This window comes from Mus musculus, chromosome 7, assembly GCF_000001635.26.
Source record: "Mus musculus strain C57BL/6J chromosome 7, GRCm38.p6 C57BL/6J".
NCBI lineage: Eukaryota > Metazoa > Chordata > Mammalia > Rodentia > Muridae > Mus > Mus musculus.
The window spans coordinates 45,307,996-45,333,052 of record NC_000073.6 but is presented as its reverse complement, the minus strand read 5'-3'; the positions used below and the strand labels follow the sequence as shown (position 1 = coordinate 45,333,052).

Sequence of the window (25,057 nt, the reverse complement as noted above, 5' to 3'; positions counted from 1 at the left end):
TTCTGTGTCTTTGTGTCTCTGTCTCTTTGTGTCATTTGTCTCTGCTTCGGCTTTCTGTGTCATCCCGGCTCAGCGAGCATAGCCACACAGCCCTGCCAGCCTTACATAGCTCTGCAGCTTTGGGATAGTAATTCCCTTCTAGGGCTGCGCTTGTCACCTGGGCACAGAACAGCTCCTCCCTTCTGGGGCCGCTGTGCAAACTAAACAAGGTCACTCTGGGACATTTCTGGAACTCTGCCCATCACCTAATAACATCTAATAAACATCCGGGAATATCTGCAACTCCCATGAGAAGAAGAGGGCAATTGCCACTGCAAGCTGTGCTGTGCTGTAGGTGGCAGGGGACAGGAGCAAGCCCTATAGGCTTCTTGGCTGCATGCTTAGTCTCCCTAGCGGGGTCCAGCTTTAACTCAGTTCTCAGGGTAGACTTTTGGCCTTGGGGCAGTGACACCTGATTTCCTTAGTGTGACTTTATCAGGAGCCTGTTGTCCCACCAGTGTGGGACAGGAAAATGTTGTATAAATAAACAGAGATACTGGTTTACTGGTGGGTCTGGCAGAGGGTCACAGACAGCGTGACTAAAGTCAGTGGGACAAGATGGGAGCTGGTGGGCTACAGGTGTCATTGGAAAGATGGTGCAGTGTGGTGCTTTGAAGGTGGCTCTGGGCCTTGGAAGTGCTCGGTCGAAGTCCTCCCTAAGGACAGCCCAGCGTGGCTTGAAAGTAGAGCAGAGTTCAGGCTGTCAAGAGTGTTGTGAGTGGGAAGGTTGGTGGTAGACCTCATGGGCTCTCAGAGGCCATCCCGAGTGTGGTTTCCTGGGGCTGCGTGAGGGCGGGTAGGAATTCAGAAAGGTGAGAAGAGATTGGGACCATCACCAAGATGATGAGCCCAGGAGAAGAAGCAGGTTTGGAAGGGGATGCTGAGTGCCGGTCCTTCTGTGTACATGATGGGCCTTGGAGACGGGCAGGGGAGGATTGGGACCCTGCTGGTACTTAGCAGAAGAGTGAGATTCATACTGGGGTCTGAGGTCCCAGCTATAGGTGGAGATTGAATCCATGGAGGCAGGTGAGGAAAATACAAAGGCCCCCTGTCTCTCTCGCCTTCCTCTTCTTTCCTTCTTACACCTCTGGGCTTAGGGTGTAATTCAGGGGTAGCACACATACTTAGCATGTGTTGGGTTCCGTTCCCAGGACCAAAAACCCAAACCCAAGAAACCTGAGCACCAGAAAGCCACCAGGGGCTGTAGAGATGGTCCCGTGGTTAGTAACTCTGGCTGCTGTTATAGACAAGCACTCAGTGCCCAGCACTGCCCAGGCAGCTCACAACCACCTGTAACTCCCATTCCAGTGGATCTGACGCCCTCTTCTGGCCTTCACAGGCACTGCACACCTACGGTACACAGACACACATGCAGGCAAATCCTCACCCACAAAATTAAAAACCAAAACACTCACCCAACACCCCCCCCCCACACACACACATCTCTTAACACCTTTAAGACAAGTGCTAGCGGCTGCTGAAGTGTCTTAACTGTCTCTCTCGGCCTCTGGGGTTGATGGGCTAGCGTGTCATTGAGGGGTAGCCAGGAGGCTAGCATGGATCCTGGGTGCTCTGAGGGAAGCAGAGGGAAAAGAAAGACACCATGAGAGGTGCATTACAGTTTTGAGGAGAGGAAGGACCAGGCCAAGGTTTCCAGAAGGGGTGCATTCCATGGTGGCCAGTGGAATGTCTCACCTTCTGACAGTGAGATGACACTTGAATGGAGCCATTGTGCCTCACAGCCACACGGAGCAAAGGTGACAGGAGGCAGGCGGGCAAGGGAAAGGTTGCCAGCACCATGGGACCAGAACCTACTTTCTTCTGTGACAGTGATGCTCACTGTCCACATTGAGTACGGTGACTAGTATCAGTGACAGAGCCCTGAGCGATGAACTGTGTGACTAGAAACGGAGTTTTCGTTTGATTTAATTTTGTGTGTGCTCCTGAGTGCAGGTGCAAATGTGTGCCCTCGTGCATATAGAGGCCAGGGGATGGCCTCAGGAAGTGTTCCCCACGCGCCGTGTGCCTTGTTTTGTAAGACAGTGTTTCTCACTAGCGTGGGGGTGACCTGGCTAGCCCCGGGGATCCTTCTGTCTTCTTCTCCCCTGCACTGGGATTGCAACTTGTTTATGGGTCCTAGGGATAAACTCAAGTCCTTCTGTGCTCAAGGTGGGCACTTTCTCCCCTGAGCTCCGCTTAAGTCATTAGGTTAGGGTCTAAGGAGCCCGTGTGGGTAACAGGCCCCCGGGGCCAGGCGCTTCGGAGGCCAGATGCTCCACAACATTCCGTGCAGAAGTTTTGACTAAAAGATAGAGGGATCAAGGGGGTCCGAGATGAGGTCCTGATGGATAAAAGGATTAAGTGGGGTGAAACGGAAGCATGTCAGGGTCCCCTGGCATTAGAGAAGGGGGTTGTGTCTCTTATAACTCTGGAGGGACACCAGGCCATCTGTATGCACCTGACGTGTGTCCTGTGAATGACCAGTACCATGGCCTGCCTGCCTCACGACATTACCTTAGGCCGGGTGTGCACTGGTGTGCACTGGTGTGCACTGGTGTGCACTTGTCATCAGGAGGTGGAGCAGGGGTTCAAGGCCAGCTTGGGCCACAAAGTTAGTTTTTGATTGGCTTGGACTCTCAAAAGACAAGGGGCGGAGGGCTGCAGTTATGGCTCAGTGGTTAGAAGCACTGGTCACTCTTGCAGAGGACCTGGGTTCCGCTCCCAGCACCCATGGGAGGCCTCACAATCATCTTTAACTCCAGTTCCAGGGAATTCAACGTCTTCTTCCAGCCTCCACAGGCAGCGTGCACATGTATATGTGGTGTGCTGATATACGGGAAGACAAATATTCATACACATAAAATATAAAAATGTTGAAGAAAACCAAACCCCCAGGGCTTGGGTCACTGCTCAGTTACTAGAAAGCTTGTTTACCACGCGCTCAACCCAGGGTTCTGTCCTCAGCACCAAAATAAGCCAGGGCTGGTAGTGCACACCTGTAATTCCAGAGCTCTTGAGGCTGAGACCAGAGGATCAGAAATTTGAGGCCAAAAATAAATAAATCAGAAGAAATAATTTGTGATCAGCTTTAGCTAATGTAAGTTTGAAGCCAGCCTGGGCTATTGAGAACCTAGTCAAAAAACCATCTCCCCGCCGGGTGATGGTGGCACACACCTTTAATCCCAGCACTCGGGAGGCAGAGACGGGTGGATTTCTGAGTTCGAGGCCAGCCTGGTCTACAGAGTGAGTTCCAGGACAGCCAGGGCTACACAGAGAAACCCTGTCTCGAAAAACCAAAAACAAAAAAACAAACAAAAAACCACCTCCCCACCTTCCTCCATCAGTGGTTCAGCTAACTTCTGAAACTACAGGTGAGCCCCACTATTTGAATTCCTTCCAGAATCAGGGTCAAGGAGAATTAGCTATGTTGTCCCCAAGTCCCTGCTCATTACTCTGGGGAACTAAGGTGACAGTCACCGGAGCCCAAGGGACGATTGTACGTTTATGATTTTTAAATATTCCTTTTGTTATTTTTGACATTTATATTTCTTTTACCTGTATAGGAATTTTTTTCCTGTGTGTGTTTGTGTATCACACGCATGTATGGTGTCCGAGAAGGCCTGGAGAGAGCGTTGGATCCCCCAGGTCTGGAGTTACAGATGGTTGTGAGCCACCATGTGGGTGCTGGGAATTTATTTCGGGCCTTCTGTGTGCACTTTTAACACTGAGCCATCTCTCCAGCCCACTGTGTCCTATTTAGAGTGGAAAACCTTCTATCTAAGGAGACAAGAAATGGAAGCCATCATCTGTTCTGTTTCTCAGAACCAGAAGGAATGGAGTTGGGAAGGAAGGATTGTCCTGGGGTACAGTGAACAGCGAATAAGGCGATTTTACCTTCTAGCTTCTGCCCGGGGCCGGCTGCTCGCTGGGGCCTGGGGCCAGGCGGAGACTGGCTGGCAGGCCAGCGCCCAGCCGAGGGCCCTCCTCACAGTTATGGAGCTCTGAAAGAGGCTGGGCTTTTCTCCTGTGAAGTTCTGAGTTATTTAAAGCTCTGCCTGGAGTTCATGCAGCCGGGGCTGGTTGCTATCCTAGCTTCACTGTGATACACTGTGATTTTCTTGGCTCCTCTCAGTTCCTTGGGGCTTTTACCATCTTTGTATCTTTGGAGGAGGAAATTTAGTTTCAGAGAGGGGAAGATGCCCCAAACCGGCCTCAACAGTAGCCAAACTCTTTTGAATCTTTTTTTTTTTTTTTTTTTAATTTTGTTTTGTTGAGACTGAGTTTCTCTGTAGCCCCGGCTATCCTAGAATTCTCTGCATATCAGGCTGACCTCAAATCAGGATTATAGATGTGTGCCACCATGCCTGCCCTTTTCTTCCTTCCTTCCTTTCTTCCTTCCTTCCTTTCTTCCTTTCTTTCTTTCTTTTTTTTTTTTTAATACTTATTGATTTATTATATGTAAGTGCACTGTAGCTGTCTTCAGACACCCCAGAAGAGGGCATCAGATCTCATTATGGATGGTTGTGAGCCACCATGTGGTTGCTGGGATTTGAACTCAGGATCTTCAAAAGGGCATTCAGTGCCCTTAACTGCTGAGCCATCTCTCCAGCCCTCTTTCTTTCTTTCTTTCTTTCTTTCTTTCTTTCTTTCTTTCTTTCTTTCTTTCTTTCTTTCTTTCTTTCTTTCTTTCTCTCTCTCTCTCTCTCTCTCTCTCCCTCCCTCCCTCCCTCCCTCCCTCCTTCCTTCCTTCCTTCCTTCCTTCCTTCCTTCCTTCCTTTCTTCTTTTTCTTCTTCTTTATTATTATTATCTTTTGGTTGAATCATTCTTTAAAGTTGCTTTTTCATAGTGTATGTCCTTCTCTGGGGCTTGGGCCAGCAAGGGCACCTGCTGATGGCCTCGTGCTATTCTTGATTCTGACCCCGCAGGCTACTCTCCCTGTCCTGGCTTATTTGCGGTGAAGCTTGGCTATAAGGGCTCCTTACCTCAGTTTTTTCTCCAGACAGTCAGAGCCAGTGCTGGGTTCATGGTACACTGTCTCTAGGGATACAGGGTCCCATGTGGACAGGATGGATTCAGTGGGGACACCCAGGGTTCATACTCTACCCTCATGCCCCCAGAGGGACCTTGTGCCAGTGTGGGCAACCTCGGGATGCCCACCCTTCTGTGGCTGTGGAGGATGCCTTTGGGGCAGCCGTAGTTACCGAGTGGAACAGTGATGAGCACACCACGGAGAAGCCCACAGATGCCTATGGGGACCTGGACTTCACGTACTCTGGCCGAAAGCACAGCAACGTGAGGCCTGCATGTCCGAGGCGCCAGGCTGGGTGGGGCTGGGGCAACGCCAATGTGTCTCCCCATTGGTCCACCCTGTCTTTGCGTGCCTCTGTCTTAAGAGTCTGTCCCTCTCTCTCTCTCTAGGTCCTTGCAGCCTCCCGTTCTGTCTGTCTGCTTCTCTCTAGGTCTCTGTCCTCTCTCTAGGCCACTATCTGCGTTTGTCTGGATCTGTCTCCTGGTGTCTCAGTCTCTGTCCCCCATGTGTCTCTTCCTCCTGTGTCCACAGTTTCTCCGGCTGTCTGACCGCACGGATCCGGCCACTGTGTACAGTCTCGTTACCCGCTCTTGGGGCTTTCGTGCCCCAAACTTGGTGGTGTCGGTGCTGGGGGGGTCGGGGGGCCCCGTGCTCCAGACCTGGCTGCAGGACCTTCTGCGTCGCGGGCTGGTGAGAGCCGCCCAGAGCACAGGTGACCACGGGGGTTGGGAACTGTCTGTCCTGGGCCGCGTCCCCACTGTTGCCCTGGTTGGAGGACATTGCTCCCCTTTCCATGTCTTTGCTCACTGTTTCCCAATCTGTCCATCCCTCTGTTCTACATAGGGGCCTGGATCGTCACTGGGGGACTGCACACAGGCATTGGCCGGCACGTGGGTGTGGCTGTAAGGGACCACCAGACAGCCAGCACTGGGAGCAGCAAGGTGGTGGCCATGGGTGTGGCCCCCTGGGGAGTGGTCCGGAACAGAGACATGCTGATCAACCCCAAGGTGGGAATGGGGTTCAGAGAAGAGGCTCTGGCCTGGAGTGCTGGTCTGAGGGTGGAGGGCAGAGAGTAATCCTGAATTCTGAGGGAGGAGGCTGGGAAGGACTCCTGGGTTTAAGAAAGTCTGGGGAAGATACTTGGATCTGAGGGAGGAGGCCAAGGTCTGGTCCTCGGGTCTGTGGGGGGAGTGTCACATCCCTTCTAAAAGACTTCTCTATCTGGCATTGTCCCCAGGGCTCATTCCCCGCAAGGTACCGGTGGCGTGGTGACCCTGAGGATGGTGTTGAGTTCCCCCTGGACTATAACTATTCTGCTTTCTTCTTGGTGGATGATGGCACCTATGGCCGCCTGGGTGGTGAGAACCGCTTCCGCCTTCGGTTTGAGTCCTATGTGGCTCAGCAGAAGACCGGAGTGGGAGGTGAGTGGGGTTTGTATTTCGAAGCCAGCACACAGGACCTCACAGCCAGGTGTGGTCAAGACTGGGCAACTTCAGTTAAGAGTCTTGTCCCTGCTGGGGATGGTGGCACAGATCTTTAATCCCAGCACTGGGAGGCAGAGGTAGGCAGACCTCTGTGAATTTGAGGCCAACCTGCTCTACACAGGATAGCCAGAGTTACATAAAAAGACTCTTTCTCAAAAGTAAGTTAAAGCAGGGCGTGGTGGCATACGCCTTTAATCCCAGCACTCGGGAGGAAGAGGCAGGTGAATTTCTGAGTTCGAGGCCAGCCTGGTCTACAAAGTGAGTTCCAGGACAGCCAGGGCTATACAGAGAAACCCTGTCTCTAAAAAAAACCACACACACACACACACACACACACACACACACACACACACACACACACACACAAAGTAAGTTAAAAAGAAATACAATAAAGGGAGTGTAAAGAGATAGCTCAGTAGTTAAAATCACTTGCTGCTCTTATAAAGGACCTGGGGTCCATCTGATAACTCCAGCTCCAGGGGATCCAGGCTCCCTCTTCTGGCCTTCCTAGGCATGGCACTCACAGGCACATACACACAGAGACACATATACATACAGAAGTTTGTTTTTGATTTTGGTTTTTGGTTTTTGTTGTTTGGGTTTTGTTTGTTTGTTTGTTTGTTTTTTGGCTTTTTTAAGACAGGGTTTCTCTGTGTAGCCCTGGCTGTCCTGGAACTCACTCTGTAGACCAGGCTGGCTTTGAACTCGGAAATGCGTCTGCCTCTGCCTCTCAAGTGCTGGCATTAAAGGTGTGTGCCACCACTGCCCAGCCATTTTTTTTTTTTTTTTTTTTTTTTTTTTTTTTGGTTTGTGGGGCACACTTTTTTTTTTTTTTTTTTTTTTTTTACCACCGTCAAAAAGAACTTTTATTATTCTGTGTAGCCTCACGCTTTCTTGCCAGCCGCCTTTGGAGCAGGTGCTTTCTGGGCTGGGGTCTTCTGACCCTTCTGACCTTTAGCAGGAGGTGCCACCTTCTGGCCTGCAGCCTTCTGAGCAGGAGCCTTCTGGCCTGCAGCCTTCTTGCCTGGTCCTGTGGCCTTCTTGGCTGGGACTTTAGCTTTAGCAGCAGCAGCAGCTGCAGCCGCAATGGCAGCTTTGGCCACAGCTGCTTTCTTAGGAGAAGCTTTCAGGATAGCAGCTCTTTGAAGTTTCTTTACTTCAGTCTTGATTATTCTGTTCCTCATTTTCTTTGCCTTCATGACCTTGAAACGATCAAAGTCTGTCATCTTGGCTTTCCTTTCTCTGGCATCAATTTTCTTGGCCCATCTTGTGGCTGCCCATTTCGTATTGATATCCGCCTTCTCCCAAGCTTTTCGGACATACTTCTGGCGGGCACTGTGTGGGAACTTGAGGATGAAGTCAGTGAGCTGCATGCATTTGAAGGGCATGGCCTGCCTCCTCACCCGAGTACAGGGTCCATCCACTAAAGCCCTGTTCTGATCAATGACATCTACAATTGCGACCAGCTTTCCAGCATGGGGCCCGAAGGAAATGTAGGCCACCCGGCCAACCTCCACGTAACGCCTGAACACCATGTTGGCGGCGCTCAGCGAGAAGCGTGGGGCACACTTTTAATCTCAGTGATTGGCAGGCAGAGGCAGGCAGAGCCCAATGAGTTCCAGGTCTACACAGGGAGTTCTAGGACAGGCAGAGCTATATCTAATGAGACCCTGCCTCAAAAAAAAAAAAAAAAAAGTGATGGAAAGTGAATTATCTTTTCCTTATCCCCGCCCCCCACACTGGGGTCCCCTGTGTCAGACAGTTCCATGCATGCGCTTTCCATATACAATCTTTGTCGCCTTTTCTTTTTCTCTCTTCTCTTCTCCTTCCATCCCTTCCTCTTGGCAATCCTGCTGCCTCGGCCTCCCAAGTGCTGGGATTTCTACTGCATGGCATTTGCTTCTCTTTTTCTTGTGGTGTTAGACACAATCCATTTCATTTCCCTTGTGTAGAATCTTCATGCACAGGCTTCTTTACCTTCTCTTTCGGCCATGCTGGCAGCTGAACCAGGCCTGTGTGCACACCAGGCGAGTGCTGGACCATGTGTGCTACATCGCCAGCATTCCCAGCTCTTGGGTGGAATTTTCCTAGGTGACAAATGCTAGGGAGTCATACATTTGAAATCATCTGGCACGAGTAACCGTGGTGAATGTGTGTGTTTGTGTGTTGCCTTCATGTGCAGATGTGAGTTCTCTCCAGGTCTCCATCTCTCGTGGCCTGACTCGCAGCTAGGCCTCCATAGTTACTGTCCTATTCCTGTGATGAGATGCCATGTCCGAGGTAACACCTACAAAAGAGAGCATTTAACTGGGGACTGGCTGGCTCACAGGTTCAGAGCTGTAGTCTCTGGTGACACACAGGCAGGCTTGATGCTGTAGAAGTGGCTGCTACTTCTACATCTGGATTCACAGCATCAGGGAGAGGGTGACGCTGGGCTTGATGTGATGGTTTGAAACCTGACAACCCACTTCCTGTGACACACTTCCTCCAACAAGACCACACCTCCTGATTCTTCTTAAACATTGCCACTCCCTGATGACTAAGTATTCAAATATATGAGCCAGTGGGACTATCCTTGTTCAAACCAGAGCAATAACTTTCTATTACTTTGCAGCAGTTTCGTTTTTATTAAGAATACATGATTGTGGGGCCAGCAAGATGACTCAGCTGAGGGTACTTGCTGCTAAGCTCAACGAACTGAATCGAATCTCTGAAACCCACGAGGCGCAAAGAGAGAATCAATCTCTGCAAGTTGTCCTCTGACTTAGACACACACACACACACACACACACACACACACACACTGTGGCTCCCACATACACGCGTGAAATAAATTAATCTAAAAGAGAGAGGAAATAATTTTAGGTGAATGTGGGGACACCTGGGAGGCTGGAGCAGGAAAGCCATGAAGCAGCAGACTGGGCTACAGAGTGAGACCCTGTCTCCTAGAAACACAAACCAGCAACAGTAGCAACAACCACAAAAGCACACATTTAAATTTAACCATCTTGCTTGGTGCTGTTTTGTCTTCAGCCCAGAGCTCCAGGATGCTGTGATGCCGCCCAGCCCAGCACAGTCTATTTTATTATTTTACTGAGGGTGGAACCAAAGTGCCATTCCCTCGGGGCTTTGACTATTGGACTTTGTTAATGGTTTTATGGTGCTAAGATTGCCCATCTACTTGTATCCCCTTCCTTGAACTCTCACTTCACTGGCCTTTGGAGTGCTTAGCCAATCATAAGACTGACTTGAGAGCCATGAGTCCAGGTCCCAAGCTCTGCTCCCGTCTGAAGCTAAGGTGACCGCCCTGGACTTCTGGACCTGGTGTTGTCTGTCATCCCCAACATTCTGTAAAAGGATCAAAGTTCACAGTCATCCTCTGCTTCATAATGAGTCGGAGGCCAGTTTGGGATGTATGAGGCTTTGCTTAAGAAGTATGGGGTCCGGGGTGCTGGGGCCTGACTTGACAGATATGTGCTTCTTGTGCAAGAGTGAGGACCTTAGAGTTCACATTGTGTTGGCTGCAGCAGCTCACATCTGCAGTCCCCGCTCCCCTTGGTGAGGTAGGGGACAGAGGCTGCTAGCTTGGTGTATGCTAAACAAGAGACCCTGCCTCAAATCAAGGTGGGAGGCGAGGAGCAACACCTGAGCTTATGACACACATGACACGTGCACACCTCTATTCATGCGCATGATCACACGTGTGCATACACACACACACGCCATACAACACACACACACCCCATATAACACCAACACACACACACACACACATTAATAATAAAACCCAGAAAGTCTTCAGCAATTAATGGTACCTGCTGCCAAGCCTAATCACGAGTTCTATCCTCAGGACCCACAGAGCCGAAAGAGAAAACAGACTCCCACAAATTGTCCTCTGACCTCCACACATTTGTGAACACCATCCTCCCAACACTATATACATGAATAATAATAATAAAAAAATTCAAAGAAGAAGGACAATTCCCATGACTCTTGGCCAATGTTAGGACAAGGCCAAATGTCTGCCCCAAGAGATTCCTGGGAAATGTAGTTTTTTCCCATCCCCAGCAAAGGCTGGTAGAATGTGACCGAGTTTCCCTTCCCCGCTTTCTCTCAGGGACTGGAATTGACATCCCAGTGCTCCTTCTTCTCATCGATGGAGATGAGAAGATGTTAAAGGTATCTGGAGCTGCATCCCTGGTTTTGAGGTGGGAGGAGAGCTGAAGGCCAATACTGGGGCAGGCAACAGTCTTAGGGATACGGGGACCGGAGGGCTGAACCCTGACTGGTTCTCTTCTTGCTTCTGAAGCGGATAGAGGATGCCACCCAAGCTCAGCTCCCCTGCCTCTTGGTGGCGGGCTCTGGGGGTGCTGCAGACTGTCTGGTGGAGACCCTGGAAGATACTCTGGCCCCAGGGAGTGGGGGACTTAGGCGAGGCGAAGCCCGGGATCGGATTAGGCGATACTTCCCTAAAGGAGACCCTGAGGTTCTTCAGGCCCAGGTATGCCGTTGTGGAACCATGATGGGAAGGGCTGGGCACTCTGGCTGGCAGGTCCTAAGGATAGGTGGAACCACAGGGCTGAGCTGGGGACTAGAGTTCTGCATTCTGCAGGTAGAGAGGATCATGACCCGAAAGGAGTTGCTGACGGTCTATTCATCAGAAGACGGCTCCGAGGAGTTTGAGACTATCGTTTTGAGGGCTCTTGTGAAAGGTAGGATGGGCCTTCCACATTGGCCTTGTCTTCACCTCAGCGGTGGCTGACTCTGTCTCCACCCTCAATCCTCTAAGCCTAAGACCACACCTTTTTTGTGTCTCCTATGTCTTTCCTGTTTCCTAGGTTTCTGCTAGATGTTGTTGGTCAGTTTTCCCTAGACGTTCTCATTGTTTTCAACCATTTACTTCCCTGTTGGATCCACCCATCCATATTCCATTAATCCCTTCCTATTTTCATCTACTCATCATTCCATTTGTCCTTCATTCTTCCATCCATTTTCCGTCTTTTCATCCAACCTCCTACCTATTTACAGCCCACTTATCCATCCATTCCCCTATCCATCTATATATCCACGTATCAATCCTCTATCCATCATCCACCCACCCACTTGTCCATCCATCCACTCACCCAGCTACCTATCCACTTGTCCATCCATCCATCTACTTACATATCTGTCCATCCATCCACCCATCCACCTGTCCATCCATCCACCCATCCACTTGTCCATCCATCCACCCATCCACTTGTCCATCCATCCACTCATCTATCCATCCATCCATCCATCCATCCATCCATCCATCCATCTACCCATCCACTTGTCCATCCATCCACCCATCCACTTGTACATTCACCCATCCACTTGTCCATTCATCTATCCACCCACCCACCCACCCACCCATCCACTTGGCAATCCATTCATCCATCCACTTACATATCTATCCATCCATCCAGTGACCTATCTATCTACCCATCTGTCTTAGTCAGGGTTTCTATTCCTGCACAAACATCATGGCCAAGAAGCAAGTTGGGGAGGAAAAGGGTTTATTCAGCTTACATTTCCATGTTGCTGATCATCACCAAAGGAAGTCAGGACTGGAACTCAAGCAGGTCAGGGAGCAGGAGCTGATGCAGAGGCCATGGAGGGATGTTCTTTACTGGCTTGCTTCCCCTGGCTTGCTCAGCCTGTTCTCTTATAGAACCCAAGACTACCAGCCCAGAGATGGTCCCACCCACAAGGGACCTTTCCCCCTTGATCACGAATTGAGAAAATGCCTTACAGTTGGATCTCATGGAGGCATTTCCCCAACTGAAGCTCCTTTCTCTGTGATAACTCCAGCTGTGTCAAGTTGACACAAAACTAGCCAGTACACCATCCATACATCTAGCCATGCATTAAGTCATTCTCCTAGCCACCCCCTCACTTGTCCATCTATAAATTCACCCGTACGCCCACCTATCCATTTATCCACCTTAATTATTCACCACCCACCAGTTCTTTAACTATTCGTTGACACATCCATTAACAATTCAATCCATGCATGCGCCTTCCCATCCACCTTAAATCTCAACGTTCTGCGAGATGTGCATGTCGGTTGTAAGCTTGGCTGACGAGGCTCACATGACCACTGCCACCACCTCACGCTCAGAGGGAAGAGAGGGATTTTGCAGTAGTCCCCCAGGTAGCAGCTTTGTGTGGCTGAGGATTTAAGTCTGTGCAATGCGGTCTCTAGCATGGGATATTTCTGAGGAGACAAAAGAAGCCTGGAATTATGTACTTGGTAGACCATGCTGGAGTCAAGAGCAGCAAGGGATGCAGGCCCCACCAGCTGAAGAGCTGGAAGCCAGGACTTTCCCCTGGGAGGCAGGGATGGGGGCACCAAGACCAGACTGTGTTCAGGAGGCCCCTGTGGAGCAGACAGGGTGGTCTGGCGAGGAGAGATGAGACCATGAGCAGATGAAGAGACTGAAGTGACACATGCTCTGAGATGTGCTACGGCCAGTGGGACTGGATGCGAGGCATGGCACAGTGGCTTAGGGGCTTATGAGCTATGGGACATGAGAGGTGGATCCTGGGATTTTTGCCTTGCTGAGTAGACTGACTTCAAGAAAACGTGTGTGGGACACGGTGAGCAGGAAGGTTAAGGGCAGGAGGCTCTGGGGATGAGGGATGCCAAGTTAAGGCACAGGGAATTTTGTTTTTGAGGGGACATATGTCCAAACTCTTCATCCACTCACCAATCCCTTCGTCACCAAGCCCTTCACCCATCCACCCACGGACAAGCATGATCTTACCAACCGTTTGCTTTCTTTCTCTGACCCTTTGGAAGAAGTACCAGAAAAGCACAGAATGAAAATGTGCCTCACGCCCGATACATTTTTGCTTCTCAAAATAAAATGGGAAATTGTATGATCCTGGGCATGTTCATGACCCCTCTTTGGATATCTGTTGGCCCAGACATTAACCTTAGGGACTGAGGAGCAAGCTGAAGATTGCCACCATTTGGAATCACTTCTCATTGTTAGCAGTTGACATTGCTGTCAAGAGCGTCACTCTGACTCCAGTTCTATATATGAAGAAACAGCAAAATGGACATCACCCTCTGTCTCTACCCTTCCCCTGAGCCCCACCTCTCCCTTTTGTCCCTTCAGCCTGTGGGAGCTCTGAGGCCTCAGCCTACCTGGATGAGCTGCGTTTGGCTGTGGCTTGGAACCGCGTGGACATCGCCCAAAGTGAACTTTTCCGTGGGGACATCCAATGGCGGGTGAGGAGTCAGGACATAGACCCACTTCTCTACCTGGCTGACCTCTTGACACCTGGTCCTGCCTTACATTATGATCTGTCTGGCCTTCCCTTAATTGGCCACTCATCTCTGGTTGTTCCTCTGTCCCTGACTTGTTCCTTGTCTCCCTGTCAACCCACCCATCCATCATCCACAGTCTGTCCATCCACTCATCCATCCATCCATCCATCCATCCACCCATCCATCTACCTACCCATCCATCTCTAGCCATCCACCCATCCATCTCTCTAGCCATCCATGCACCAATATTCACTTACTCAAACATTCTTACCCTCTTTTCACCCACCAGCCTACTCCATATATCCATCCTCCAATGAATCCTTTCATCAATCCACCCACCAACCCATCCACCCACTTATTTATCTGTCCATCCACTATTGACCAGTCAGTCAGTCAGTCAGTCAGTCTGTCTGTCTGTCTATCATGCTTCACTTGTGGCCTCTGTCTCTTGCCCTCCATTTCTGAGTTCACCTTGCATGTCTGCCTCAGGTCATCCCTGTCCCATCCCTTTCCCTCACACAGTCCTTCCACCTGGAGGCATCTCTCATGGATGCTCTGCTGAATGACCGGCCTGAATTTGTGCGCCTGCTCATCTCCCATGGCCTTAGCCTGGGACACTTCCTGACCCCCGTGCGTCTGGCCCAGCTGTACAGCGCGGTGTCCCCTAACTCACTGATCCGAAATCTTCTGGACCAGGCGTCCCATGCTAGTAGCAGCAAATCCCCTCCTGTAAATGGAACTGTAGAGCTCCGGCCTCCCAATGTGGGGCAAGTGCTGAGGACTCTGTTGGGAGAAACGTGTGCACCACGGTACCCTGCCAGGAACACCCGAGACTCCTATCTGGGCCAGGACCACAGAGAGAATGTAAGGCCCATCAAGGCTGAGGATGCATGGCGGGGCTGCATGTGGAGGGGGACAGGGCTTTGGGAAGAGGGGATAGTAAGATGGGGAAAGGTATTGTTTGAGAGAGGGTGTGGTAAGCCCGGGGCAGTGGGTGGGGCTAGTTCTTGCTAGGCTTCAACGTGCTTTCAGGACTCTCTGCTTATGGACTGGGCCAACAAGCAACCATCAACGGATGCAAGCTTTGAACAAGCCCCCTGGAGTGACCTGCTTATTTGGGCTCTGTTGCTGAACCGGGCCCAGATGGCTATCTATTTCTGGGAGAAGGTAAATGTGCCTCCTCATTTTGGACCTCACCTTGGTACACTGTGCTTAGAGACAACAAGGCCCCTTAGACGGCTCTGACCTCAGTCAGACCTTAGCCAACTTGCACTCCATTCTCTGTCTTCCTTTTGTGGTTTGTTTTGAGGCAGGGTCACAGATAGCCCAGGCTGGCCTTGAACTTGATATCAGCCCAGGATGATCTTGGACATGGGCTGCTGTCCTTGGTTCATGCCATGCTGAGAATCAGACCCAAGGTTTTGTGCATGCTGGGCAAGCACTCTACCCAGTGGGTGCTGCCATCCCCACCCCTAGTTTTGATTTGCTGAGACAGGGTCTTCCTGTGTAACCCAGACTGGCCAGGACCCTGTGATTCTCCTGCCTCATGAATGCTGCCTGTGACACACCCCACCCCCACGGCCTACACACACACACACACACACACACACACACACACACACACACACTCTGAATGTTTTAAAGATGTATGCCATGAGCCGGGTGTGGTGGCGCACACCTTTAATCTCAGCACTTGGGAGGCTGAGGCAGGTGAATTTCTGAGTTTGAGGACAGTCTGGTCTACACAGTGAGTTCCAGGACAGCCAGGGCTACACAGAGAAACCCTGTCTGGAAAAAACAAAAAAAGATGTATACGATGATGACATTATCTTCTCAAACTGAATTCAGTGCCCAGGAAAAGAGCGATGCACAGTGCTCCGGGCCCCCACTCGGCTTTCTCACGCCGTTGCTGGTAGCGACCCTGTCTATTGGCCGTGTGCATTTGTTTGGGTGAACCCTTGGCCTTAATGACTCTATTAACTTCTGATCCTCCACAATCACAAGATTTCTCTCCTTTCCTTCCCCAGATGTCTAACTTCACCATGTCCTCTTTCTCTGTCTCTTCAGGGCTCCAACTCAGTGGCCTCTGCTCTTGGGGCTTGTCTTTTACTCCGAGTGATGGCTCGCCTAGAGTCGGAGGCTGAGGAGGCCGCGCGGCGGAAGGATCTTGCTGCCACGTTTGAAAGCATGAGCGTGGGTGCGTGGGGCAGAGTGCCTGGGGTGTGGGGGTGCACAAGGCACCTCCCGCGTCCTTCCATCCTCATCTGTATCCTTGTCCCCAGACCTCTTTGGAGAGTGTTACCACAACAGTGAAGAGCGAGCAGCCCGCCTTCTTCTGCGCCGCTGTCCCCTCTGGGGAGAGGCCACCTGCCTCCAGCTTGCCATGCAGGCTGATGCCCGAGCGTTCTTTGCCCAGGATGGAGTCCAGGTGAGCCTGTGACTCAGACAGCCGTGAGCCCCACCCCCGGAGTCCACTTATGCCTAGAACAATTACACTTAACCTCTGAGCACGGAACGGCCGTTTCACAGGGAATATCATATATTTGCATTAAGATTCATAACAGCAAATCCCGTGGTGGCGGCACACGCCTTTAATCCCAGCATTTACAGGCAGAGAGGCAGGTGAATCTCTGAGTTTGGAGGCCAGCCTGGTCTATAGAGAAAGTTCCAGGATAGCCAGAGACACACAGAGAAACCTTAAAAAAAAAAAAAAAAAGTTTTTTTTTTTTTTTTTTTTTGTAACAGCAAAATTACAGTTAAAAAGTAGCAATGGGAATTTTATAGGGACTTTTCTAGGTCATCACAGCATTAAGACCATTGAGAACCACTGCCTTAGAAAATGTTACTTCATAAGATGACCAATCATCTATAACTTTTCGACCCTCCCTAAGTAGTGTTGTTGCTACCAGGAAGTACCATTTCTCACACAAGAAGTTCCTCATTTTCACAGGGGAGTTCCTGTCCTCCTAAAGGAAAGACCACTTCTTCAACAGGAAGCTCTTTCCATTTTTTTTTTTTTTTTCCCAAGACAGGGTTTCTCTGTGTAGCCCTGGCTGTCCTGGAACTCACTTTGTAGACCAGGCTGGCCTCGAACTCAGAAATCCGCCTGCCTCTGCCTCCCAAGTGCTGGGATTAAAGGCATGCGTCATCACTGCCCGGCTAATTTTTTTTTTAAGATTTATTTATTATTATACATAAGTACACTGTAGCTGTCTTCAGATGCACCAGAAGAGGGCGTCAGATCCGTCAGATCTCATTAGGGGTGGTTGTGAGCCACCATGTGGCTGCTGGGATTTGAACTTAGGACCTTTGGAAGAGCAGTCAGTGCTCTTACCCACTGAGCCATCTCACTAGCCCTCTTTCTACTTTTTTTTTTTTTTTAATGTGCATTGGTGTTTTGCCTGCATGTGAGAGTGTGAGATCACCTGGATCTGGAGTGGCAGACAGTTGTGAGTGGGCAGCTCTGCTGATTTCCCTGTGTCGATCTGTTTTTAGTCAATCTTGTATGTGTGAGAAGGAGAAAATACTCGCCCTTTTGGGTTAAGTGATTTGGTCAATGCAGAGTGCTTGGCACAGCACCTGCCCTATGATGTCAATAAATGTTGGCTGCTCTGCGCCTGCAGGAATGAATGGTTCACTGGTTAAGGGCACAGGCTGCTCCTGCAGAGAAAGTTTAGATTCCTACCGCCCATAAGGCAGCTCACAGCCATCTGTAACTCCTTCTATGGGCTCTGGTGCCCTCTTCTTACCTATCTGGGCACCAGGCACGCCATGGCGTTAATCCCACGGGGTGAGAATAGGATTACTACCACAGTTTTTGAGCTGAATTTGGAACACTTTTGTTTTATAGATCTTTTAAGCACAATAATTTAAACTTAAAACATAATCTTAGCCCCCACAATGGTGCACAGACATGCCGGCAGGCGAAACACCCACACACAGTGAAAGAAAAATTGGCTGTTTCGTTTTCCTGGCTGAACCTGAGGAGGCTGCCTCTGACGACTGTGTCCCATGCTCTAACAGTTGAGACCCCATATGGACACTTGCTCTGTGCCCTGGTGGCAGACTCCAGCCCTTGTCAGGGTCTCTAATGTTCTCACATTCCACAGTCTCTTCTGACACAGAAGTGGTGGGGGGAGATGGACAGCACAACTCCCATCTGGGCCCTGCTTCTCGCCTTCTTCTGCCCGCCTCTCATCTACACCAACCTTATCGTCTTCAGGTCAGTGCCTTGGCTCCAGGCTCTGTCCCTCTCTCCTGCTCATTTCTCTCTGCCCTCTTACTTAGCCACCTGGCATGTCTCTTCCCTGAGAAGGGCACTCTTTCCCTTCTCTGGAGGGAATGTTCTGGAAGGTGGGGGTTGTTGTCCTGCCTTTGCGTTATCTCTCTATGCGATTTCTCTACTTTTTAGGCCATGGCTCTGGAGGAGGGCAACTCCCTTATCTCTCTGCACTGTTTGTGGTAAACTAAGTTTGGGTCTTTCTCAAGAACCCCTCTATTTCTTACTCTGTGTCCTGCCCCTCACGGCAGGAAGTCAGAGGAGGAGCCCACACAGAAGGATCTTGACTTTGATATGGACAGCAGCATCAATGGAGCAGGTCCTCCTGGGTGAGTGACAGTCCAGCATTGTGGGAGGAGGGGGGAGGGCGCCATCATGGACAGTTTCAGGATCTTGCCAACTCCCACTTCCATCAGGCACTGTAGCAAGTCCTGAACTAGGGGAGCAATGGGCTTTTAGGAGTTGCTGGTCTCACTGAACCACAGAAGATGCCGAGGTAAGTTCTAGAAGGCCATGCTCAAGGACTGACTTAAAATTTGGTCCTTGGAGCCAACGAGATGGCTCTGCAGGTAAATCTACTCAAGTGGAAGGACCTGAGTTCAAGAGAGAAACAATTCTTTTTCTAGGATATAACTACACTGTAGTTGTCTTCAGACACACACTAGAAGAGGGCATCGGATCCCATTACAGATGGTTGTGAGCCACCATGTGGTTGCTGGGAATTGAACCCAGGACCTCTGGAAGCACAGTCAGTGCTCTTAACTGCTGGGCCTCTCTCCAGCCCTGGAGAAACAATTCTTAAATGCTCCTGACTTCCACCTTTCTTAGTTCACCCATTGGAGTGCAGAGCGCCAGGGGCAGAAGGATGATGTCATCACAAGAACTTAGTTTGGGTTGGGCGACCTGCGCTCCCTTGCTGTTGGTTACTTAGTATTTATTCACTTTTCTATTATGTTTCTGTCCCTGGGGCTCTTGCCCTGTCACTATGTTGCAGTCCCCATGGAGATCTTTTAAAGACCAGGCTCAATACGTATAGTTGCTAAGTATTTGTCTAAGCTCCTCATAGCCCTAGGTTCCATCCCAGGCCAAACAACACAAAACCTACAGGAAACCTCGGGGAGTCAGCCAGTTAGGTGCCTAGCGCACAAGCATAAAGAGCTGAGTTCAGACTCCCAGCCTCTGTAATAAAATCTAAGGTGTGGCAACGCATGCCTGCACTAGTGCTGCTAGACAGAGAAGGAAGGGTCCCTGGGGTGTTGTGGGCCAGTCGGGATAGCCGAATCAGCAAGTCCTGTGTTTAAAAATAAGAGTGAAAACGACTGAAGGAGACATCAAACCCCAACCTCTCACGTCTTAGTCTGGCTGATAAAACGATTTTGAAATGGACTCAGAAGGAAGCTTGGGACCCTTTTATTAGATGCTGAGAGAAAAGGAACAGAGCAGGCGACTATGAAGAGGAAGGGAGGAAGCCACTCCTTTTGCTGGGGAGGTTAGAAAACAGTAGCATGCTGGTGAGAAGGGACGGGTGGCCCAGAGCACCAAGGAAATTAAGTCTAGGCTTTGGGAAGAATCCAAAACAAACAAAGACAAAGAAACGGAGAAGGAAAGATTGTTTTTCTGAGTTAGGAGTCAGAAAATCGGGCAGGTTGCATGTGGAGGAGTAGGATTGCGGTCTCCAGGGAAACAAAAGTAAACTGTATCGTATTGTATCATTTAGGAGATAATTAATCTTTCCCTCTCCTTCAAGTGACTCAGACTCCCTGGGGCAGAGAAAGACTCTGGGACAAGTGACTGGCAAGCTGTGCTGGTTTAACCCTTTAGACACTTTAAAAGATTTTATTTTTAATTATGTGTGTACATGTGGATTTGTGTGTTGTAGGGTCTATGCATGTGGTTGCCCTCTGAGACCAGGACTGGGAATTGTCACACACACACACACACACACACACACACACACACACACACACACACACACACACCATGACAAACCAACCAACCAACCCCCACAGCTGCCAAACGGAATAAGAGACAGCTTATTCTCGAGCCAGATGTGAGTGACCTAAGTGTGGAAACACGGGGCTAAGTTAGTTCTATGTCCCAACGTGGAAACTGTTTCATGGAGTTTTTATAGTAACAGAACAAAGAAAGTTATAAATCAAAGCACTTAAAAATACAGTGGTAGAAATATTAAGTGAGCAGACAGGGCAGGCAGGAGAATCGCAGCCTTGGGCTCAGATCCTATCTTACTGCATTCTTAGGTGTCTTTAGGGTTTTGTGACATTAGTACATTGCAAAAATTTGTATCTGTTTATCAAGATGTTAGCTATGAGACTGAGGTAGGCTGGAGGTTAAAGAGAGCTCAAAAGAAAATAAACTATCTGATAGTAAAGATAGCTCAAAAGAAATTAGACTATCTGATACTAACAACCAGGTTCTGCAGTCTCTGAAGTCTTTATCAGTTGATCAGCCTCTGCAGACAGTGTCTTTCTAGGAATTCCCAGTGACAGAGTCAAACCCGATCCAGTGCTCAGAACTGCTGGATCAATTCTTCAGCCCCTTAAAGTTTTTCTAAATTAGATTTTATTTTGTTATTTGTACATTGTTTTTTGAGGGTGTGTATGCTGCCCGCAAGGGTGTGGAGTCCAGAGGACAAGTTGTAGAAGCCGGTTCCCTCCTTTCACCTTGGCGACCAAGGTCATGTGGCAGACGCCTGTGTTTGCTGAGTCTCCTCCTTCCTGGGTCATAAGAGGAGGCAACGATGCTATGTGATGTTTGGAGTAGTTTAGAATGTCCTGTCTCCATGCAAGGCCAGATGAAGATCGTTGGGAGCACAAGGGTCCTGACACCCACAGATCATCAGGGAAGCTAGGAATGTTATACACACGGGGGCCCTCTTCTCAGTGGAGGAGAGAAAATTCCTGTTTTTCTGCCCAGATGCCTGGGAATGGATTTTGTAAATAACCTGGTGACCTTTCTGCTCTCTGTGGAGGCAGACCTCACCCAAATCCCCCAGACTGCCTATCCCAGACTCTCTCTTCCTAGACCATTGCCCATGCTTTGGGGGAGAGGTCGAATGTACTTCATGGCCACTGACCTCTATGCTATTAGTCAGAGACCACACTACATTCTAGGCCTTTTAGCTATAGGACCTGGCCTCCTGGTCACATGTATTTCATAAAAGCATTTCTAGGTGTCACACAGTAAGCTTACTGTGCACCTGGAATTGAACTTAGGAACTGATTGTTGCCTGGAAACCTTTTCCCAGATTGGACTGTGTTTTTCTTTTGTTTGTTTGTTCTGTTTTTGTTGTTGTTGTGTTTTTTTGGTTTTTCGAGACAGGGTTTCTCTGTGTAGCCCTGGCTGTCCTGGAACTCACTTAGTAGACCAGGTTGGCCTCGAACTCAGAAATCTGCCTGCCTCCCAAGTGCTAGGATTAAAGATGTGCGCCACCACTGCCCGGCTATGGACTGTGTTTTAAATATGCTGACAGTGGCCCTAGCATTAAACTCTTCGCATCAACAATCAGCCCACACTGGCTTTTCAATCTCATCAGTTTGCGGGTCACGGCCTGCATGGACACCTACCGGGTCCCCCTCAATACAGCTCACATTCTAGTTTTTTGACCAGGAGGAAGTAGATGGACCCCAGCAAAGCTCACACGCCCCCACCTTTTCATGTGGTTTAAGATCTAAAGCACTCCAAGGCTCCTGCAACATTCTGCATGTTTCTGGTCAGTTTTAAAGACAGCTATTGTGCTCAGTGGTTTGTTGTTGTTGTGTGGATTGTTTTTTGTTTGTTTTGCATAAGGTTTCTTTCTATATCCTTGGATGGCTTGGAGCTGACTAGGTAGACAGCACTGCCTCGCCGGGATCCTTTGCCTCTGCTGGGACAAACCATGCTGGGTTTATGCTCAGTTTTGTTTCTTTCTTTGATGTTTGTTGTGTTTCTTCACAAAGCTCAGGCTAGCATCAAACACCTAGCAATCCTCCTGCCTCATCTCTCGAAGTGTAATGAATCCTCATTCCATGTTTTATGTTCCTTCTTCCCTCACTCTATGTATCAGGCTGGCCTGAAACTTGAGGCAGTTCTCCTGCCTCAATCTCAAACGTGGGATTGACTGGGTCTTCAGGTTCCCAGAGTCCAAAGTGGGACAGTGTAGAAGTTAGACTGCAAGATGGGCAGCCAGTCCAGGCTCATTGGTCCCTGAAGCTCGCTGTCTTGCAGGACTGTAGAACCCTCTGCAAAGGTGGCCCTTGAGAGGCGGCAGCGGCGACGGCCAGGACGTGCCCTCTGCTGTGGCAAGTTCTCCAAGCGCTGGTCGGACTTCTGGGGTGCCCCAGTGACTGCCTTCCTGGGTAATGTGGTCAGTTACCTGCTGTTCCTGCTGCTGTTTGCCCACGTGTTGCTGGTGGATTTCCAGCCCACAAAGCCAAGTGTCTCCGAGCTGCTGCTGTACTTCTGGGCCTTCACGTTGCTGTGCGAGGAGCTGCGCCAGGGCCTGGGTGGTGGCTGGGGTAGCCTGGCCAGTGGGGGACGTGGTCCGGACAGAGCTCCCCTGCGCCATCGGCTGCACCTCTACCTCTCAGATACCTGGAACCAATGTGACCTGCTGGCACTCACCTGCTTCCTGCTGGGCGTAGGCTGCCGGTGAGTGAGTAAGAGACTGGCAGGGCCCCTGCCTAGAATCCCCCAGTGAGAGGATGTGGCTATGGCTCAGTGGTGGAGTACCCTGGGTGATGGAGAGTCACCTACGTCCCCCTTTACTGAAGCGATCCTCAGCTGGCATACCAAGAGGTAGATTTCCTCCAGTCCATGTGCGTTTGAAACAGAGTAACTTGGTATGAATAATTTATCCAAACAGAAGGGAGATAAGTGGACTTAGCAAACTAATATTTCTGCTTGTCCCAGCCTTTATTTAGTGTTATGTGTTGTCTGAGAAGACAGGGCCACGGCCCTGCCGATTGCAGGAAAGCCACTGTCAAGGGTATATTTGATACATTTTATCAAGCACCCTTTTCCAAGGGCTGACAAATCATTGCATCTAGGGAGGAAGAAACACTGTCACATCCAGTATAATTGGCTTGTCCTCCTTTAAGCCCGTGCCCTCCAGATCCACACTTAGGTTATTGCAAAACAAAAAACAAAACCGAATAAAACCAAGTCACGTCCCTGGTGTAAAGTGGGTGGGGTCAAAGGCCGGGTGGATAGTTTCATCCGCGGATTTCTGTCTAAATAGCTGGCCCCATTGTCTGCCTGCCTGAGAGCGGTAGCTGTGAGCGCCCCCATGAGGACATGCTAGGCAATACCTGGTGCTTTGTAACCTCAAGCTGTCAATCAAATCAGACTTACAACCTCTGTCAGTCTGCAGCCTGTAAATGTTTTCATTTATGCACCCCTGACCGTCACTCCATATTTTAGGGGATCCCTCCCCTTTTGTGGGGAAACAGGGTCTCACTCTGTAGCCCTGGCAGGCCTGTCTGGAATTCCCAGAGATCCTTCTTCCCTGGCCTCCCCAGAACTTGGATAACAGGCGCGCGGCATGGCACATTCTAAACGATTCTTAGAAGGCCATCCATCCATACTCAGTCCAGAGAAAGCTGATCAGAGGGTCCCTGCCTCTGCCCTGTGAGACCTCAGCTTCGTCTGAGGAGACACCCCGGATCTGAGCTGTGCTCTCTCCCCCAACTCCTCAGGCTGACCCCTGGGCTCTTTGACTTGGGACGCACCGTCCTCTGCCTTGACTTCATGATCTTCACACTGCGCCTGCTGCACATCTTCACGGTGAACAAGCAGCTGGGGCCCAAGATTGTCATAGTGAGCAAAATGGTGAGTCTGAGGAGGAGGGGCAGAGCAAGGTGGGAGAGAATGGGACCTGGAGTGCAGGGGGGTGGAGCCAGGGGTGAAGGGCAGAATCTCGAGGGACCACAGAGGACATGGGGAGGGGTTGGGGGAGTGGAGTCTGAAAGGGAGGGCCTTGCCTTTTAGTGGCAGGATGTGGACCTGAAGGTGGCCGGGGCTGGGGTGGGGTGGGGTGGGTGGAGGGGAGGGCTTCTGAGGTGGGCAGGCAGGACAAGAAGGGACAGGCCTTTGAGGATGCTGTGTCTAAGACAGGGAGAGTAGCCAGCTGGAGTAGGCGTTCTGGGAAGGGGCGGAGCCAGGGAGGAAAGGGCTGGGTCATTTCACCCACATCTTCCTCTGCTTCTAGATGAAGGATGTATTCTTCTTCCTCTTCTTCCTCTGCGTGTGGCTTGTAGCTTATGGGGTGGCCACAGAGGGGATCCTGAGGCCCCAGGACCGCAGTCTACCGAGTATCCTGCGCAGGGTCTTCTACCGACCGTATCTGCAGATCTTCGGACAAATTCCCCAGGAGGAAATGGACGGTAGGAAAGGGCTCTCCAGCTGAGTCTGCGTCTCTCTCAGTGGGTCTCTGACTGTGTCTCTGTCTCCCATCTCCTCCCCTCTCCCTGCTTCTCTCTGCTCACACCTGCTGTTCCTTTTGCAGTGGCCCTCATGATTCCAGGTAACTGCTCAATGGAGCGGGGCTCCTGGGCTCATCCGGAGGGGCCCGTCGCAGGCTCCTGTGTGTCCCAGTATGCCAACTGGCTGGTGGTGTTGCTCCTTATCGTCTTCTTGCTGGTGGCCAATATCCTGTTGCTCAACCTGCTCATCGCCATGTTCAGGTGTGCCTGGCCTTGCCACCCGGGGCTTCCCCCAACTTGAACCTGTTCAATATGTGCCATGTCCTGACTTTGACCCAGTGCTGGCCTGATCCTGTGCCTTCCTTACCTGGGCTTTGAAACTCGTTGCTATTGTTTTGGCATCTCTGAGGCAGTGTCTTGGAACTTAGGGTAATCTTGCCTCTACCTCTTAGCACCGGGATCACATGCGTGCCTCCAGGGCACTAAACGCTTTTCTTTTGAAGAAGCCC

At 50.4% G+C, this 25,057-nt stretch overlaps 1 protein-coding gene and 1 pseudogene across 13 annotated transcripts in view; one reads left to right on the top strand and one right to left on the bottom strand.

Annotated features, from left to right (window-relative positions):
- Trpm4 (transient receptor potential cation channel, subfamily M, member 4) overlaps positions 1-25,057 on the top strand; it is a 30,917-nt gene that overhangs the window by 1,019 nt on the left and 4,841 nt on the right. For 3 of the 12 annotated variants that reach the window (XR_882033.2, XR_391361.3, NM_175130.4), the window contains exons 3-20: positions 5,158-5,332; positions 5,601-5,781; positions 5,913-6,076; positions 6,307-6,490; positions 10,671-10,732; positions 10,863-11,054; positions 11,166-11,265; positions 13,699-13,811; positions 14,373-14,714; positions 14,883-15,017; positions 15,918-16,047; positions 16,133-16,278; positions 17,960-18,072; positions 18,381-18,458; positions 22,354-22,776; positions 23,823-23,955; positions 24,335-24,509; positions 24,632-24,809. Coding sequence is in view for 3 of the 12 variants with exons in the window: in NM_175130.4 (NP_780339.2) it covers positions 5,158-5,332; positions 5,601-5,781; positions 5,913-6,076; positions 6,307-6,490; positions 10,671-10,732; positions 10,863-11,054; positions 11,166-11,265; positions 13,699-13,811; positions 14,373-14,714; positions 14,883-15,017; positions 15,918-16,047; positions 16,133-16,278; positions 17,960-18,072; positions 18,381-18,458; positions 22,354-22,776; positions 23,823-23,955; positions 24,335-24,509; positions 24,632-24,809 (3,024 nt within the window). In the remaining 9 variants the exon portion in view is untranslated. Of the gene's footprint in view, positions 1-5,157; positions 5,333-5,600; positions 5,782-5,912; positions 6,077-6,306; positions 6,491-10,670; positions 10,733-10,862; positions 11,055-11,165; positions 11,266-13,698; positions 13,812-14,372; positions 14,715-14,882; positions 15,018-15,917; positions 16,048-16,132; positions 16,279-17,959; positions 18,073-18,261; positions 18,459-22,353; positions 22,777-23,822; positions 23,956-24,334; positions 24,510-24,631; positions 24,810-25,057 lie in introns of all 12 variants that reach the window. The other 9 variants (XR_882034.2, XM_006541146.4, XR_882036.2 and 6 more) reach the window with 7 other exon arrangements.
- Positions 7,402-8,095, bottom strand: Rpl14-ps1 (ribosomal protein L14, pseudogene 1; annotated as a pseudogene). The gene has a single exon (NR_110499.1). The product of NR_110499.1 is annotated as a ribosomal protein L14, pseudogene 1 (transcript).